The following is an 18,728-nucleotide window of genomic DNA, read 5'->3' as shown; positions in this document are numbered from 1 at the left end:
ACACACGACGGCGTGCACAGAAACAGACACTGACAGAGTAAAAAAAAACAAGTAAGCAAAACAGACCAAAAGCAGGACAGAAAGAGAAGTGGTAGAAAAAGACTTGAGAGGTAAGCGGAGCGTGGCAGCGTACAAACCCAATATGTCTTTAAGACTAACCACTGCCACTTTTCTTACATTCTCACCCTCTTACAATGCTCTATGTTGAAACATAGAGAAGGAAAAAACAGCTGACGCACATGAGCTGTGCACATGCTCACCTGGTGACCTGAGTTCTGGTGCTGAAGTCAAGAGCTCTCATTGACTGTAGCACCTCCACACAACCCATGTACTGTTTAGGAAACAGAAAGGCAACAAGTTAACAAGAAACATTTCCTTTGTTGCTGTAACATGAAACACACAGGAAGCAAACTAAAGAAAATCATGAACACATGCCAGCCTGGCCAGAGAAACCTTTACAATTGTGCTCATAAGTGAAAAGTCAAATGTTTGGGTCTTTTTAAAAACAAAATATGAATGATACAAAGACTCTCTTTCATCCACAGTTAGTTGTTGGATGAAGCCATTTAGTATGCAACAATTGTGTTTGCTCTTTTGAATTCCAGGGTTCCTACACTTTTCATGTAAATATTCTAGACTTTGCAGATCTCAGGGATTTTATGATCCTCTTAAAATGTAAATTACATAAATACACTGCAAATTTAGGACCAATATTTCTGCAACAGAAAGGCTTTAAATATTGAAGCTGCAAAATCCAGAAACTGAAAGAAAGGAGGGACACAAGGAAGGATGGAAGAATAGATACCAGAAGAGGAAGGACACAAATAAGGTAGGGTTGATGGAATCAAGAAAGGATACACAAGGAAGACAGGGCAAAAGGAAGGAAGGAATAAAGGAACAATGGAAACAAGGAAGGATATAAGTTAAGGAGGAAAGAATATTTACACAACAGGACAGGGAATGAAGTTCGGAAAATCAGTTGAAAATATTTTTATTATTCAGACCAGGAAAATAATATAATAAAAATAACATTTTTCAAAAAAAGTGTAGGACAACTGTATAATATATAGACAACAGAAACTACACAGGACACCCTGATCACAAATTCACAGAGCCTGGAAGTTTTGTTTTGATTACATACCTTACAAGCTGAAACACATCACTTAAATAGCTCCTGAAGGCAACAATCCTCACCTCTGGTATTGCTTGTGATTAGTGTGTGTGTAAAAAAAGGCAGTGAGTCTTTGGGCTCCTCTATGTTTCATGTAAATTTAGTTTCATCAATGTTCTCTGAAAAATGCTTTAACAAAACCAGAAATTTTAACATGGTATGTAAACATATGAGCAAAACTATATTGAGATCCCGTGGCATGAGATCTCACAACATTAAAAACTCACAACACTTCAAAGTGAAGACTATGCATTAAAGTACTATTTACTAACTGTGTCAGTATTAGACATTGTTCAGTTAACGTTAAGCTTTCAAAAGAACTAAGAATATCGTTGGCAGTGGTAACCAACCCATGCCTAATGAAAGCTGCAAGCTTGACACCCTGTCTTTGTGTTTATTTTTACGTTTTTTAATGTCCCTGTTATATAGCTCTTCAAAGTGTTTATGATTTGTGAACCTTTACATATATATAAAAAAATAAATAAATAATGGTTCTTATCCTTAAAATACTGTTAATATCTCAGATTGTTCTCTGACTGGCTGCATGTTTTCACACCTTATGTATCCAAAGAGAGTGATAATATAAGAGTGCTAGCTTACCCGTACTGTATAGCATACGCCACTGGTGCTGACCACATTGTCTGAATGCAGCCAGCCACGGATGGGCTTGTTGACAAAGGAGCCATGTCGTGTCCATTCATCTCCTCCCAGCTGACCTCCTTCCACCCGTGCCCTTCTGGAGGCCCCTGCAAGCCGGTTCATGTCCTGCAGAGGAGGTCGGGGAGGGGGACAAGGAGCAGTTAGGAGGGCAACGTGTTGATGAAGAGGAGGAGAGGAGCTGGAATTGCTCCTGTCATCTCCAGAGGACTCAACAGGCGCCTGAGCCAGCTGTGACCTGCTAGCAGCCCTGGGTCCTGGGAGAAGGGTAGCGGAGACACCCAGGCGAAGGGATCTCATACTGGGGAAGAAGGAGCAGAGAGTGGTAGGGCTGTTTTCAGCCTGTCTGGGAGATGTGGGGGGCAAGATGGGAGTGAGCGACGAGGAGGAGAGAGAAGACGGTAAACCAGGGGAGGGGGTAAGTGGGGTGACTGGGCTGGAAGGCGGAAACGACGATGGGTTGGAGTTTGTTTCATCGGTTGAGCTCAACGACTCACTCCGAATGTGGGTGTACTTGGCTTTCTGCACAAGCTCCATAATTATGCAGGGCGAGATTTTAAGTCCACACTGGCTGCAGCGATTTAAAGTCTTTTCGTCTCACAATTCAAAGTTTCCCTTTGAAAGGAGATACAACCATCTGTCCTTCTTGCTCACTGCAAGAGCTCTACATCCATCTGTCTGGTTGTCTGTCCTCCACTCGTTACCAAGCAGCCAAAAACAAACTGCAATAAAATTGGCTTTATCCACAATGAGTGCAAGATGGGAGACGGTGCGTTGGAGAAGCTGGGCCTCCACCATAAAGTTGGAATACAGATGAAAATAGTTTATTAGTGCACAAGTACAGCTCATGTTGTCCTCAGTTCTTTTGTAAAGTTTTTGTTTGTCCAGTTCCCCTGAATAGATGAAGACAAGCTTTCAGCTCTCCACAGAGGTTTCCTTTTGGTGTTTGCACTCAATGTAAAAAGACATCTGTGAGTGCCTCAACCCGACGTAATCGGCAAAGAGTAAGTGTTATTCAGCTGTCACCAGCACCATGAAGAATCAACACAAGTGATTGTCTCTCTAAGCACCCCTTCACCCCCTCCTGTTTGTCTTAGGGGTGCACACTTGTTAATGATCTGTCTACATGTGTGGGGCAGTACATATCTTCATGTGTGTGTTGGCGTGCACGTGTGAAGCAGTTCCCTTTGCCGAATCTACCTTGCTTGATGTAGGCCTATAAAAATTCTATTAGTGGCCAACATGGGGTTTCTAAAAGACGCTGCGCACACCAACTAAACAGCACCAACACATGCATAATATACAACTTCAACTGGTCGATAACACAGCAAACACCTGCAGAGTTGCTAAAGAAAAGAGAGAGGAGGCTTACTGATGTACGACTACTGCCAAACTCTTTGTACAGTCTTCTGAACACTTGTTTCAAAAGCAATGCGAATCAGTCACTAGCTGCCTTTTTCACTCCCTCTCCCTCTTCCTCCAAATGCTTTCATGTCCTCTCTGAATGGCATTTGCTCTATCCCTCCCTGCTTCCCCTTCTTCTTCTTCTTCTCTCCTCTTCCAGATCACTTCTGGTGAAGCCTCCTTCCCTTTCTCAGAGCCCTTTCCTCCCTTCTCTTGGTCTCCTTTTTTATCTTGAAAGTCCTCTCTCTTCCTCCACACAATATACTCTGCCAACCTCTGTCTCTCCAATGCCTCTGCCTTCTCGCGAGCCACCACGTCCTCTCGCCTCTTCCAGATGATCTCTCGCTCCCCCTCACCCCCTCCTGCGATTGCTCGCCCGTTCTCCAGACTGCCTAGTTTAACAGTTCGTTATTTGAATATATTAAAGTTGAACCATGCTTTTTTTCTTTCTACGCAAAGATTGTGGATAACTAGAGGCTAGACATGGTGGCTTTAGAAAAACTGACAGATGAAAAGTTTGCAATTAAGACTGGGCTGGCAGAATTGAGCCCATTCCTGAATTAGGTTACGGATATGGCTAAAACAACAGATCCGGCCTTGGTTCAAGTTTGTTCCCTATAACTGGCCACCTAGGTAAGGATGCATTTTTTTGTTTTCTGAAGCACCATTTGATAGCGGTACGTTGAGTCTGAGATCCTGCCAGTGTCTGGTACACTAACACACACTGCAGTAGCACGGCGGTGATGTAACACTGCAGAATGTAGGTCACAGGATGATGGTGCCTACCAGGGAGCTTGTAGTGATGATGAAGAGACCTGACAGGTCTGGTTTAGACTTCCTCACTTAGGGTTCCCTGAATGGAGGCTCACTGATGTTTAACATGAACCCAATGCACTTTGCACCAACTTGCTTTAGCACTTCCTAGTTCAAACAGCAAGCCCAGATTACCTGAGAGAAGAGTGTCGATGCAGACATTTTTAACATGCACAAACCCAGATTTATATTCACTCCCTATCTAAGGCAAATCTTCCAGTGCACAAACACCCTTAAACATCTCATGTTCTGCATAGTCCAACCTAGAAAAGACAGTCTGATTGCATTAACAGTCTCCTTAAACTCCAAATCAATCCAATAATTCAGTCTGAAAACAGTTCAACCTCAGAAGGAGGCAGTGCTACACCAACAGTCCCACCTCATGAGGCACTATTCATCCATGCCTATTTAAGGTGGCCTATTTATCCAAACAACATGCACCAAAGGTTTTAATTTGGCACCAAAGTTTCAATAATTGCAAGCAAGCAGCTTATTTTATGCTTTCCTTCCACACTAACATTTAAATGATCTACTAGGCCTGAAGTGACACCACTCAAGATTGTAGTGGGCGCTGGATTCATGGCAGAGGAACAGTCGCCTACACAAGTCTAGCACCTCAGAGGGATTGTCTAGCAACTCTAGCTAGCCATCCATCTGGTGTTGGACAAAAAGCACCATGGAGGATCCAGTCATACTAAAGCACTGCCAGTTGGAAAGGCTGGGATGAGCTCCAGAAAGCTGTAAAGAATTATGGCTGGACAAACATACCCAGGCAAATATTATCCAGAACAACTAAAACTCCAGAAAAAAGATTAGCACTTTAAAAAGGCAACAGATCCAGTATGCATGCTTGTAATAAGCAAGTATTACAGAGAAAACTACAAGTATTCTTTAACAAAGGCGTAGCAGACCTGGTATATTATTTTTAGTGCACTGAACACAGTGTAGGTCAGGTGACAAAGATGACAACCCTCAAAATGGACAGAAATCCTGAGTCACCAACACACCATGAAGCACAGCCTTGAGGCCAAGCAGCTGTACTCACCGATATGTACAAGAGAAATCAGAATGATAATTCATTTATCCAGTAATGCCTGATAGCAGCACATCAAGCTTGACAGATAAACTGGACAACCCTACAGAAAGGGTAAGAGGGTATAGATGACCTGAAACAACCCTGAATCAAAGACTAGAGAATAAAGTAAAATCTAGTTAAAAAGAAACAAGATGCAACTATAACTAGTTATCTATAAAATGCGTACAAATACAAAATGGAACAGCACCAGTTTTAAAAAGACAAGGACAAAAAGAAAAGAGTTTACATCATGTTCTGTCTGCAGCTGCCGCCCGTTGCGATGGCAACAGACATTAGGAGAAATGCCTGCAGAGGATTTATGCCAAGAAGTCCCAACAGCAGCAGAAATCTTCAAAGAGATAACTGCTTTGGCAAGCAATTATCTACTAGCTGTTGCATCAAAGACTCTACATTAGAGCTTTTTTTTTAAATCCAATGGCAGGAAAAAAAGAACTACAGACTCTTAGATCAATACAGTTCAGGAAATGATCAAAGTTTGACCAACATCACACCAGCCATAAAACCCAATCAATGTTGACATCTCCACTGGCTGAATGCACCGACTCCAGTTGGAGTGATAAACTTAACAAAATTGCAAGAACAGAAACAAAATTCAGATTAACAGTATGCTGTAAAGAACAACATCGTTATGCTTGACTTTAGAAGACAACTAATGCTAAGAAAAGTTGCATAAAAAACACCTGAATATTCTCTACAGCAGTTAAAGATGATTGTAAAACATAACTCCTGCTGCTGAGTAGATCTTATTCTGATAGAAAAATCTGAAAAGTAATAAAATTTCTCTGTATAAATTAAGTCTAACAAATCTGCCTTTTTTAAAAGAAATGGCAAAACATTAGTAGTTCATTTTTTGGTTTATAAAGCATGCAGTTGATAAGTAACAGCCATTTATCTAAAGCCAAGTTCCATATTAATCTGAAAGCCACATTAATGTTTAAACATCCCCGGACTGTCCGAACATCCGTCCTCTCCCTCTGTCTGGCTCTCCTTCCCTCCACTCCCTGACATAGAAAAAAAAAAACGTGCTTCTCCTCTGATCCACTCTTCTGCTTGATCAATTCACAAAGTCATTGCCGGTAGCTTTTCTCCATCTATCCTCTCCTCCTCCGTGTTCTCTTCTTTTTCTTGTCCCCTCCTCCGTCTCTTTCTGTCTTTCAGCAGATGGTGAAACAGCAATGCTGCCAGGATGGACAATGGCACTCCTTCATTGTGCTCCCCTTCTGTCTCTCATGCCCACTTCCCTTCCACCTCTGTCTGTTGGAGGGACGAGCATGCTGTCTGCCCTCCCCTCCTCTCTTCCCGGTCTGGGTGGGTGATGCTGCCTCCCATTTTCTCTCTTACCGTCTCTCTCCTCTTCCTCTCTTTCTCCCTCTCAGACACACATGCATGCGCCGCTGTATGTGCCCTCCCCACCTTCTTTTCTCCCATGCTACCTCCTTCCTGTTTCCTCCCCCATCTCCTCTCTGCAGCCAGTCATTTAACAGAGTACATGTGCATGCACTGTGAGATGCTGCACTCCTGCACGTTAATGCACACACTCCAGGGAGAGATGGGGATGTGGAAGAAGGAAGGAATAGAAGAGAGGGTGGATGTGTGTGTGTGGGGGGGAGGGTGTGAAGGGGTGTGGGGTTTACGCGTGTGTGTGTGTTAGACTGGGCTTTATGATGTTTGTTGGTCACAACTCCTCCCTTATTCATGTTTGGTAACCTGAGAAACAGTTAAAGTGCGAAAAGAAGTGCAGCCCCTCCATTCACATGGTGGACAGTGTGACAGAAGGTCACACTACTTAACCTTGATGAAAGCAGACAGAAGGGAAAAAACTTACATCTACAGTAGATGTGAGACTAATCATTTCAGAACTCTATCTGCCTTTAAGGTGACCTAACACCTTTTCCACTCAATTCAGAGAGAAACTGAAATCTTTCAGGTGGAGGATAAAATTAAATAAAATATAAAAAGACTAAAACCATGTAGCTGCAAGAGTGTGCACTTCCCCTTGCATTTGTGGATGTGCTCAAAATTAACAACCACATTCAAACTGATGTTTAATAAGAGACAGTCCTCGACTGCTATCAGTTGCTCTGAAAACCCGACATAAATTTCAGCTGATCTAGTATAAGCCAGGTTCCACTGAGAGCATCCAACATCCTTTTCTGAAAGGTATCAGTCAGGAGTAAGGCACAAATGAATTTCTAAAGCATTAAAGCCCTTACGTACTTCATCCTAAGCACTAAAATCAGCTCTCATTTATGTAGATATATTCCGTCAGTGCTCTGTGAAAAAGTGTCTGATTGGTCAGAAGTTACTTGCCATGTTTTATGCGGAAATGCACTCAGACAGCAATGCTAATATTTCTCTTCAACTAGTCTGCTTCCACTATCCGGTTTTTGTACCTGCAGGAGACATGAATACTTTTGGGTAACGCTGAACTAATGCAGTGAGGAGTTATGTACATTTGTATGGTTCTTCACTAAATAACTACTATGTCACCAAGACTGGAAGATGGTTAATAACTCCTGAAAGGAACAGGAACATGTAATGTCGTTGTTCAAGGAGGAGGCTGTCTGCAGGAAAGTGTGGTGTGTAGATCTGTGACAATTTGTAACCAAAACAGAGGATGCAGGGAGGAAAAGAGGGATGTGGGAACTCCCGGGGGTACAGGAATGACGTATAAAAAAGTGGGAGAGATGTCCCTTAGGTGGTCTGTGCCATTGTATGAAAGGTTTGTGCAAATACGAATGGTCAGTCACCACTTGACTATACGTTGACTATTTGGCTTGGAGTGAAGTATGTTGGGGTCCTTAGATGTACAACTGAACAAAGTGAGAGCAGTCATCATGAAGTGGAGAAAACATGGAGCAACGGTGATATTACCAAGAAGTGAATGTCACTCCACAACAGATTAAGAGGAAACTGGTTAGGGAGGCTGCAATGAGGTCTACAGGAACATTTCAAAAAGCTGCAGCAATTTCAAGCAACTACTATGGCTATGTTGTAAACTCATCAGCAATCCTTATTTTTTTAAATTTCACTGCTATGGTGTAAGGTGGCAAGAAAGAAGCAGTCTTAAAAGCAAACATATAACCACATGTGGAATAAATGTGTTTTAAGGTTTGAAAAGAAAAAAAAAGTTATTATTCCCACAAGTATATTTGGCACCAAATCAGCCATGAACATCACTAAAAGAACATGTTGTTCAAAGTGAAGCATGGTGCTGGCTGCAACACTAAAATTGTGCATCCTCTAACAAACAATGGCTAAATTAGGTGCTGTACAACTAAGGGACACTAAAGCTAAATCTGACGTAACACTTTGGATTGAAACATAAAATTTGGACAGTAGAACTGAAAATTGATCTGTCGGCAAGATAAACTTTGGTGCTGCTTTTCTTCACCTGGAACTGGAGCCTTAGTTTGATAGAATGACTGGTACTTTCTGAGAAAGTACAAGTCAATGCTAGCACAAAATCTTGAGACTCCAATGCTTCAAATCTAGAGCAGGTTTAGGGTTGGTTAGGACAGCCTATTATGACTGGCACTGCTGCAATACAATGAAATGCTACTCAACAAAGAATTAGTGTATGGGTGTGCACACCAATGCAAGCACTTTTCTGTGTCCTGTTTATTACTTTTTCTTGGAAAACATTTGTTTTTTGATGAGTTCTACAGGCTACAGATCATTAAAGGGGAAAAAAGCTCTGAAATGGTCTTGGCATAATTTTTACATCACAAGAAGCTGGCAATTAAAAAAAAAAGACTGCTGATTTTTTTTTCATATCCGCTACACATAATACATAACATGACTACAGCTACAGGGGAAAGTACAAAAAGACAAGATATCCAAGAGATTGGCCCCAATATTCAAGCATATCTGATAAGACGTCAGTGCTGCAGAAAAGCAGAAAGCTGCCGCAGATGCTCAGCAGAGTGGATAGTACAGAAAGACTTCCTGCAACACACAAGAATCAAGCAACTACACATGTTCAGAATTACGTCCATTATGACACACAGTGATACGACTGGTAGAGGTGAATGGTGAGATAGTTAGCCTGCACCCTACCCACAACCAGTGAAACACAAGAAACCGTGGCAGACAAAAGAACCCTCTTCAGTTCCTCAGAAATGCTGCATTTTAAAAAAAGATATCCTGACGGGGTTTTGAATTTCTTAAACAGTTTTGATTCTCAGCTGTAGCTTATAAAGAGTAGACACCTTGTTTTAAGACTTAGCACAAAAGCAAAAGAGGAACTAGTTTAGCCCTTTGCCTACATGTTGATAAAACAGTTCCCTTCCATGTAAAAATACAGGAAAACCTCAAAGTTGGTTAAATACACCACAGTGTCTCAGAAAAGTGTCAATAAAACCTAAGACTTTAATGCACAAGACATTGTAAAGTGTATGAATACTGATGTGTTTCACTTTTCTTAAGTCAAATCTGAAAAATGTGATGTGAATTTGCATTTTACTGTTATATCCTTGAATAAGATTTCAGTGTAACCAGTCTCTTTCAGAAATCACTGAAGTAAACCAAGTTCGCTTGTGTGGAATTTAATGTTAATATAAATCCAGCTGATCTGTTAAGGACTCAAGGTCTCAGAGGTTTGTTAGAGAACATCAGTGAACAGAAAACATAGTGAAGACTAAGCCTAAAACTGGAATGAGTGTGACAACTGCAAACTAGAGATGTTCCATAAATGAACATTAAATCAAGGATGCGCACATATGAAAATGTGTGCTATTATTAATGTCCGATATTAATAGAGCAGTTATGGCCAATCACATATATTCATATGATATTGCAGCCAAATAAATCCCTACATTTCATTCACACAGCCTCAGTCACTGATTTATCTCCTCCACTGTACGTGCCTCTGATAGATGTCTTTTGTAAAATGTGGCTCAATTCTAATTCTTAACTTGAGGGTGCTCTTTGTGCCTTTTAGCTGTTTACTTAAATGTACACTACACTGATGGCCTGCGTTCTTTTCCTCTAAGTCACCAACAAAATATTGCTGGAAAAAAACAGACTTTATGAAGGTAGGATTTATGGCTTGGCTACTATAGACTGCATCAGTTTGACGTAGCTGAGACTAATAAACTGACCAGTGAGTACAATTTGTGCAATCCCATGATAATTTTTTTTATAAGCCGGGCTCCATGAGTTTATGCTGGCTTTAGTTTTATGCTTCAGGCAGAAATAAAGGACAACTCATACTGAAACACCCTTTAAGACTGTGTAACTAGTACATTTCTAAATACATTTAAAAGATGTGCAGTAAATATGCCCTCCAGGTTTACCAATATTTAGCCGTTTTTAAGTAAGCTACTGAATTTTGCTGTTTCATGCTAAAAAGCTATTCATCATATTTTAAAGCCAGAAAACCTACAAATCTTCAAAACATCTCTCATTTGGCTTTCTTTTGGTTTTACAAAGCATAAATTCAATGCTAAAATCCACTTATTTGACACTTTTTGAATAATGCTGACTAAAATCATTGACTAGTTCATTAACTGCAGGGTTGGGTATAGTGATGTAATAGCAATTTTGTTGATAGTACTGAGGTGCACCCAACAGGTAATTTTGTGAATAATCAGCAAATAATCAACCACTGTGGTATATTCTGTTTACCATTAGTTGGTTGTATAATTTGAATATCTTATCACATATGCAATCTGCCAACAAAGGCTGATTGTGAGACTGCAACACTAAAAACACATCAGCAGATGAAGACACAGACAAACCCCAGCTGCAGCATGCTCCGATGATGCCCTTGCAGCTACTCAACCCCCAGCATGCTTTGCTCCCAGGATCAACAGTAGAGAAAATCATGAGACTGCCTTGATACCACTGGCGCAGACACAAACAGAGCAATAACTGAGGGGGGAGAAAGTAATGGAAGTCAGGACAACCAAGGAGAAACAGTGACAAAAAAAGGCAAAAATCCACACAACATGTTAAAACACACCTTGTGGAATGAAAGGAATTACCTGCAAAGAAGCCAGGAGTAAAATATTTCTGTTTCAGCTTGCCCGGTGCAAGAGAACAATGGCTTGATTTGATTTGTAGATAGACCGAATGACTCTTTAAACACAGCATTAAATCAGTATTTATTGAGTCAAACAATAAAAATAAACTAAGCAAAGCGGTCTGCATTTCATACACACTTTGCATCAACTGCCTTTAATACACCAGGGCAAAAAATAAATGCAGATGAGCTGATAAGTTTTGACAGTAGCTTGGCCGTTCTCATAGACTTTTATCCTCTGAGGCACAGTTAGCTTCTAGAACTCATTAAAAACAAAACGACGTCGTCCAGAGAAGAGAAAGAACAGAGAATTGGTGTAGCTGAGAAAAGACATGACTGCATGCAAAAGCAGCTGAAAAAAGGCAATTACATTAGCACAAATCAGGCTGAGACATTAGATTAGCAAGACATTCAACAGGACGTCTCTCTCTGCTTGTTTCACAGCTCACTACACACACAGCAAACATGTGAGATGGCTATTTCTGGTTTACCCACCCCCTCCCACTATCACCCCACTAGCCACAATCCCTCATCTCTATCTCCTTGCATCCTTCCCGTCCTGCTACACTAAACCTCACTTCATTTACTTTACAACTTCCAGTTACAATTTCCCAGTTGCGGCAATAGTTTGTTTGACCACTTAATTTAAATTGACTAGATATCAAGTACGTTCGTATTTAATCAAGAGGAAGTCAAAACTTATGATATTCTGTCCGCATCATCTTGTTTTATTTAAACACGCTTCGATTAAATAGTTGTATGTCGAACATAACATTTAAGAACTTTAAACTATTTTCCAACCTAAAAAGTAAAAACAAAAATGCATCAGGTTTTTAGCTTCTTTTTCATCAGGAAATGAGGTTTAAATAGATAATATAAATGCTGTTACTGAAACTAGTTAAAATACCAGCCCACAAATAAATGCCACTTATCAACTGAATAAGAATATGTGTATTAAATTCCAGACATTGTGCCATTTGTTGATCTTCATCTATTCAGTTATTTTTGATATGTTCAGTGGTATTTTTTCCAACCTTGTGTGATCTCATTGCAAAATCTATACTGAGGCACAATATTTTTTTAATTTAAAATTTGTAAATTACAAAGAACAAAATCAAGAAGTGAAAGCAGTGTTTCTACAAGATTATCATGACTCTCTTCTTTCTTCTTTAAAAATACAGTTTAAAACTTTTAATACACAGTTTAAAATTATCTGTGAATAACCACAGAATGCTATTTAATATTTACCCAAATAATTCTAACAGTCATTTTGAACACACTTGTGAAGTCTCAGTTTTCTCATCCATTCTCTACCCTTGCAGGGTCATGGGGTGAGTTGGTGCCCATGTCTAACTGTCATTGGGAAGAGACAGACCCTGGACAGCTTGCCAGTCCATCACAGGGCAAAATACAGACACACAGGACATAGAAACATGCACACACTCACACCTATAGACAATTTTAGAGACCAGTTAATCTAACAGTCATGTATTTGGACTGCGTGAGGAAGCTAGAGCACCCAGAGAGAATCTGCAAACTCTATACAGAAAGACCTCAGGTCTGGATTTGTACCCAGTACCTTCTTGATGTAAGGTGTAGAATGTAGTGCTACTAACTCCTCCACTGTGCAGCCCAGTTATAGGCGATAAACAAGTGTGTACGATAAACAATGATATGGAACCAAGGACTGATCCCTGCTGAACACCACAAGATCAATAAGTGAGTTAAATTATTCAGAGTGGTGATACATTGCTAGAAAGCCAATGCTATTGTTAAATATTTTGACAACAGCATTAGTTAAGAGAAATTAACATTTTCCTCACATCTCTCTTGCTGCTACGTTACCTGGAATACCTCTCTTTGATCTTTAGCATCTTGAGTACTATTGTCTGTAACGAGTGAGTGAAGCTACCAAATTACTACTGTACATTTAAAAAGGTCAAATATTTGCATGAAGGATTTTCAATACAAGAAATCTAAATTTTATAAACATATTTCACCATCCAAATAGATGTTTGTTATATTTATATTGAGCTTATATTGGAATGCAAACATATTTTCAGTGTATTGCTAAACCCCAACAGGGATGTTGTGACATCCCAACTGATAACTGATATTACAGGGATCGGTTGTCATTTGATTCCACATCTACTAACATTGTGCTTTCTCCTTCACAATGATTCAGTAGGTCAACATTTTATTATTTAATCATGTGTTCTACTGAGTGACAGACTACAAACTAAGTGAAATCCAACATCTTGGTTGACCAGTATATTTAATATTTTGATAGCTAAAAGCCAAACTGAATTAGGCTACCAGATATAAGGAGTAGCCCATTATGATGATATACAGTAGTTACATTAAGCAAAATCTACAGATAAGTCAGCTAAAATTAAAATGTAAGCTTGTATAAAGTTTGAATAAACGGCAATGCAGCTATACTTACTTCTGGAGTTCATCACCTTCCACGTCAAGCTTTGGTCAAACCTGTAGCTCACACTGTGCACTCAACCATGAGCTTGCATCACTGAGCCATTACCCACAGGAGGAAACATGGCTGAGCTTCAAGCCCATTGTGTATGGCAGAGACGGACAACCACATGCTATGAGCTCAAAAACAAACTCCCACGTTTCTTTCCCACAACACACACACACACATAAGAGTATGTGTGTGTAACAACACCAGTATAAAAAGACAGAAGAATTTATCTTCACAGCGTCACACACTAACAATACTGAATGTCCCGTCAGGAAACAGTAAACTTTCTATTATTGAAAGACTCAATTATTCTGAATAATATGCACATCATCACACAAGAATATCTAAGATTATTGGTGGGACAGCGTTGTGTTGCAGAGTTTGTAGACGTCTGCACAACCTATGTTAGTGAAGTAATAATAATAACCAAATGTCACTCTCTCCTGTCAATCAGCTCTAAAGTTCTTACTTGTGACTGATGGGATTCAAGCAGAACTGGACAGATCCCACTTTAATCAAATGGATTTTAGACTGAGGGGGTGTTGTGACAGTGTGACCATGACGCTCCTCTCTGACTGACAGTTCACGTCTCGGACTGTCCTTCTCTCTGTGCCACGTTTGCCCTTGTATGTTTATGTGTGTGTGTGTTATTTGTTGGGCTCCTGTCATGTGTCTGAATCAGAGTTTTTTTAGGGGGGATCTCTGGCTGATTGCACCTTCTCTTTGCCTGCATTTCATCAGTGATGATAACTTCCACCATTTAATATCATGTCACAGGCTGCTGGCCTGAGCCTTGTGGCTGACCCTGATAAGAGTGCCAAGCATGCTGGTTTCAGTCACCTCAATCATCCTGCATTGCCTTCAGTCTGTTTCCATAATAGTGTGTCTACCCTTCATTCGTTCACTCTGAACTTCAACTCTGTCATAGTGACCCTGTTTCAGCACATCTGAGGTGTGTTTATGCTGGCTGGTCTCCACAGATAATAATTATAAGACATAGTGGAGCATAGCTCTAACTTTTTTTGTCTGAATGTGTGCAGATTTGTGCCCATGTGTGCACTGACCGACTCTATGCCTTATCTCTCTGACAATTTAGCAGAGCCTGGAGCATCATAGCTTGACTCTGACAATACATAGGAGGTTTGCCCTAGACGCTAGTGTAGAGAAGGTTGCTTTTGAAATGTGAGACGTTATAAATATGAGTCAATAAAAAGGGGCACACAGAAAGTTATCAGCAAAAGTCCAAAGCCAGGGTATGTGTTCCTACAGGGTTGTATCATTGTCCTTTGCAAATCTAATTTAAACTTATGCAATGACAGCATGTGTGTGAAAAACAGAACCTTTAAAGCAATAGAAGCATTTCTTAAACAGGACAATGCAAATGATCTTTCTGCACACATCATTGCTCAAGGTGAAGTGTTGCTGCAAAGTCAAAGACTCCATGAATTTAGCTAGGCTTTCTTAGATTCCCATTTACCAACTGGCTCAATGATGAGTATCTGAGTGCAACTGGTATATATTAATTAAAATCTGTTTACATGGTTGGACTGATTGGATGATGCATTTGTGGATGTGAATTTACATGAATAAGGTAAAATGAATTTCAGAAGGATGGCTACCGCATTTTAAGGGGAAATGCACCATTGCCTTGACGTGTCCTTTAAAGAGTAAATGTCTTCAGAGAACTCACCAATCTTACACAACCTAAAATTTCATTGCAGAAAGACAAATGATATCTCAATTATGTTGGCAATGTGCAATGGTGCTTCCGCAACAAATAAAATGTATACTTCAACCATGGTTCCAAGCAATTATATAACAAAAATGTGTATTCAATCATTTTGTCAAAATATTCAGTTTTGCAAGTTAACTTAGTTTTTTTTTTTTACACCATGTGCAATGTGTTTCCAAATGCAATGAGTAATTGTGTTAAGCAATATTTCTTTGGAACTGTAGCAACTATCAGCCTTTGTAAGTGACTTTAAATTTATAACTTTACCCACTAATTGGCTATACATAAAAAAACTATAATCAGTCATAGCAGATCGATGAAATTTATGTTATGTGAAGATGAATTCTCAACTTATCTACAGAGTTTTAAGCAACCACACTCTAAAAATGAGGAACAATAGTGTGCTTTTTATAATATACTCTCTAGCCATCAGAAAACACAAAAAAACACAAAGTATCTGCCTCATCTCTTTACTTTCTTAGCCTTAATGCAGCTACTTGATGGACTCAGACTTCCATGTTTAACATTTTAGTTAAAGCCTGCTGTAAGGATGACACTTTGACAGCTACACGGGTTCTGGATCATGTCCTAAAGCTGAGGTAGACAATTTAAACCCAAGGGTCACATCCGCATCTTAACACGTCTTAAACTGGATCATTGTGAAGATCTTGATTTAAACACCCAGAAAGTGTCATTTCCAGACAATCTGAATGCATTATTTTTAATCTACGCACCTTCCAAGGCGCACTGTCAGCATGTGCAAAACTGGGGATGGATACAAAATGTTGTTAAATTAGTTTTTAATAATACATTGATTATCAAAAACTGTACAATATATTATAATTGCATCAATCTGTGCATGAAAAAGTACCGCAAGAACTTGTTGGTTGGATTGCAGTTGTCCTGCATGCACACCTTGCACGCCATTAAGTTATTTAGCATTAGAATGGAGTCCCACAACAGCAGATGCAGATCATGTTGCCCAAAATAGTAAAGGTCATGGGGATTGCTGGAATCATGATTATTACACAAAAATATTAAAATATCTTGCAACCCAAAAGCATTTAGTGAAGCGAGAGGTTTTATTTGATCTTTCCAAATAAAAATATTTTTGACCAGCCTCTTTGTCTCTGTTGAATCGTGAACATTGACATAAACTGGAGTGAGTAGATTTTGGTTCACTGACTACTTATTCGAAGGTTCACCGCTGTTCCATAGTTTCTCTATTTGTGTAAAGCAGCTCTTAGTACTGTTCATATAAGTACCGGTACCAAAACCTTAAAACGGCTTTTTAAATCTTTCTAAATTGATGTGGTTCAGTAACTTGAATATTACATCAGGGCATTGTGTTTTGCTTTTTGAGAACTTTTAGTCCACTTCATGTTGTCGGGCAGGTTCTATTTACATTATTCATTGATTCTATAGTTCTGGCAGTAATAAGCACCAGCTGTTGCGGGCGAAACCAAACTCATCTCATATCATTAGTTGGCATTAGTGTATGGCTTAACATGGAAACAGCTACAGCAATCTGCTTTTTGTATTTACACATGTTAGCTTTGTTTCATATTAAACTGAATGCATAATACTTCTTCTGCTTTTCCTTTCAGGGGTCACCAGGGCAAGCCATTTGTCTCCATTTTGTCCTATCCTCTGCATCTAAACTCACCAACTAACTTCATGTGCTCTTTCACTGCATCCATAAATCTCCTCTAGGGAAATGTTACAACATAATTAGATGTGGGGGCAAGGGGAACTAAGATGGGAGAAATCTGTAAATCAGGTGAAAGCAAGTGAAAATTCCAGTCAAAGTTTTTACACCATCAGATTTTGTACAATAATATTCGCTAAACAGTTTGATAACTAAATGAAAGTGGGTGAGATTAAAAAACAATTTGATTTTTTTTTCACAAATTCTATATACTGTACTCTGTATTGTTTACATGTTAAATAAAGTTTTGCAGATTGCTGTTCTCAGGGATTACGTCTAACAACATTCAATATACAATGTGCAAATTATTCTTTTCCGATTATTTCTCATTAAAAGAGTTTTTACAGTAAGATAACAAAAGGCTTCAGCTGTCTTAATGGCATAGCACTTTTTTGCAGTAACTACAAGCAGTAGGTTGAAGATCGTTTACTGAGTCCTGCTCTCATGTATCCATTTAGGAATAAAATAGCTGCCCACTTTCTTCTATACAGCGTTGTCAAACACCTGAAGTTAAACATTTTGGTCCGATGTGTGAACATACTACACTGTTCGAAAAGCACCAATACAAAAGCATTTCTCAGCGCACATTACAGACTCTAAAGTGTCCCAGAAACTTTTCGCATGCATGAAAAATGCGAGAGCTTGACTCACAGCGTCCGAGCCGTGACCCAAAAAGAGTGCGGTCAGTTAAACTTTTAACGAGAAACTTACCAGCTCTCTTCCTCCCCTTTCCGCAGCTGCTCCTCCTGCCTCACAGCCTGCTGTTGCTGCACAAACTTGAGCTTAAAGTCATGTAAACAGCGCGCAGCGTCGAGAGGGTTTTATGTCGACACACTACTTCTAAGTTACTTTAACTTCAGAAAAGGTTATCCTAAACTTCTTTTTCTTCTTTGTCAGCTTCTTCTTCTCCTTCTTCTTTCCCCTGCCTTTCCTTTTTCCTCCCCCCTTCAGCAACGCCCCCCCCCCTCAACAGTCACGACAGAAGCCACTTCCGCGAACAAATGGCAACGTCATCTGGCCGCGGTTCCTGTGTGTATGTGTGTGTGCGTGTGTGTGTGTGTGTGTGTGTGTGTGTGTGTGTGTGTGTGTGTCTGTGTGTGTTTGGCTGCTTCGTTGCACCTGGTCCTGGACCAGTCTGCAGGTTGCGTAAAATAGAAATAGAAGCCAAACGTTGTTTTACTTGAACAGTTGGACGATTTCTGTTCCCTACTTTACGTTTTTCCTTCCGTTTTCGTTCAGTTTCGTGAACTAAAAACAAGTTAAAAGTTTAATATAGCAGCATCAATGCATCTGCTAAGGAAACCCTTTACAGTTCCTTTAAAAATGAGCATTGGCGGTTTTAGTATAAATGCTTGTCATCCATCCATTATTTGTCTATACCCACTTTTCCTGGCACTCATTTGGCAAGATGCAGGGTGCACCATGGACAGGTCACCAGGTCATCACAGTGCATTATAGAGATACACAGGACAATTTGGAGAGACCAGTTAACCATCCAGATTGAAACAGTGCCTCAACGTATTTTCCTCAAGCATTTTATTCATTTTAAATAAATTATTTTGCTTATGTGTTTCACTTGATTTTCAATGTGTTTTTATATCAATTGTTTTATATAAAAAAATATGTTTTATTCATGTGATATT

The 18,728-nt window shown here is 39.7% G+C and overlaps 1 protein-coding gene across 4 annotated transcripts in view; it reads right to left on the bottom strand.

Annotated features, from left to right (window-relative positions):
* The window catches only part of shc1 (SHC (Src homology 2 domain containing) transforming protein 1), a 30,306-nt gene extending 12,254 nt beyond the window's left edge, over window positions 1-18,052 (bottom strand). For 2 of the 4 annotated variants that reach the window (XM_028011338.1, XM_028011357.1), the window contains exons 1-3: window positions 17,797-18,052; window positions 1,772-1,936; window positions 261-331 (exon numbers count right to left, since the gene is read on the bottom strand). In XM_028011338.1, the coding sequence (XP_027867139.1) occupies window positions 261-331; window positions 1,772-1,933 (233 nt within the window). In that variant the 5' untranslated portion in view covers window positions 1,934-1,936; window positions 17,797-18,052. Of the gene's footprint in view, window positions 1-260; window positions 332-1,771; window positions 6,488-17,796 lie in introns of those variants that run through there. The other 2 variants (XM_028011347.1, XM_028011330.1) reach the window with 2 other exon arrangements.
* Between the last annotated feature and the right edge of the window lie 676 nt (window positions 18,053-18,728).

The sequence above is a fragment of the Xiphophorus couchianus genome, chromosome 3, assembly GCF_001444195.1.
Source record: "Xiphophorus couchianus chromosome 3, X_couchianus-1.0, whole genome shotgun sequence".
Lineage (NCBI taxonomy): Eukaryota > Metazoa > Chordata > Actinopteri > Cyprinodontiformes > Poeciliidae > Xiphophorus > Xiphophorus couchianus.
The sequence above is the reverse complement of the archived record's forward strand: the minus strand, read 5'-3'. Positions and strand labels throughout refer to the sequence as shown.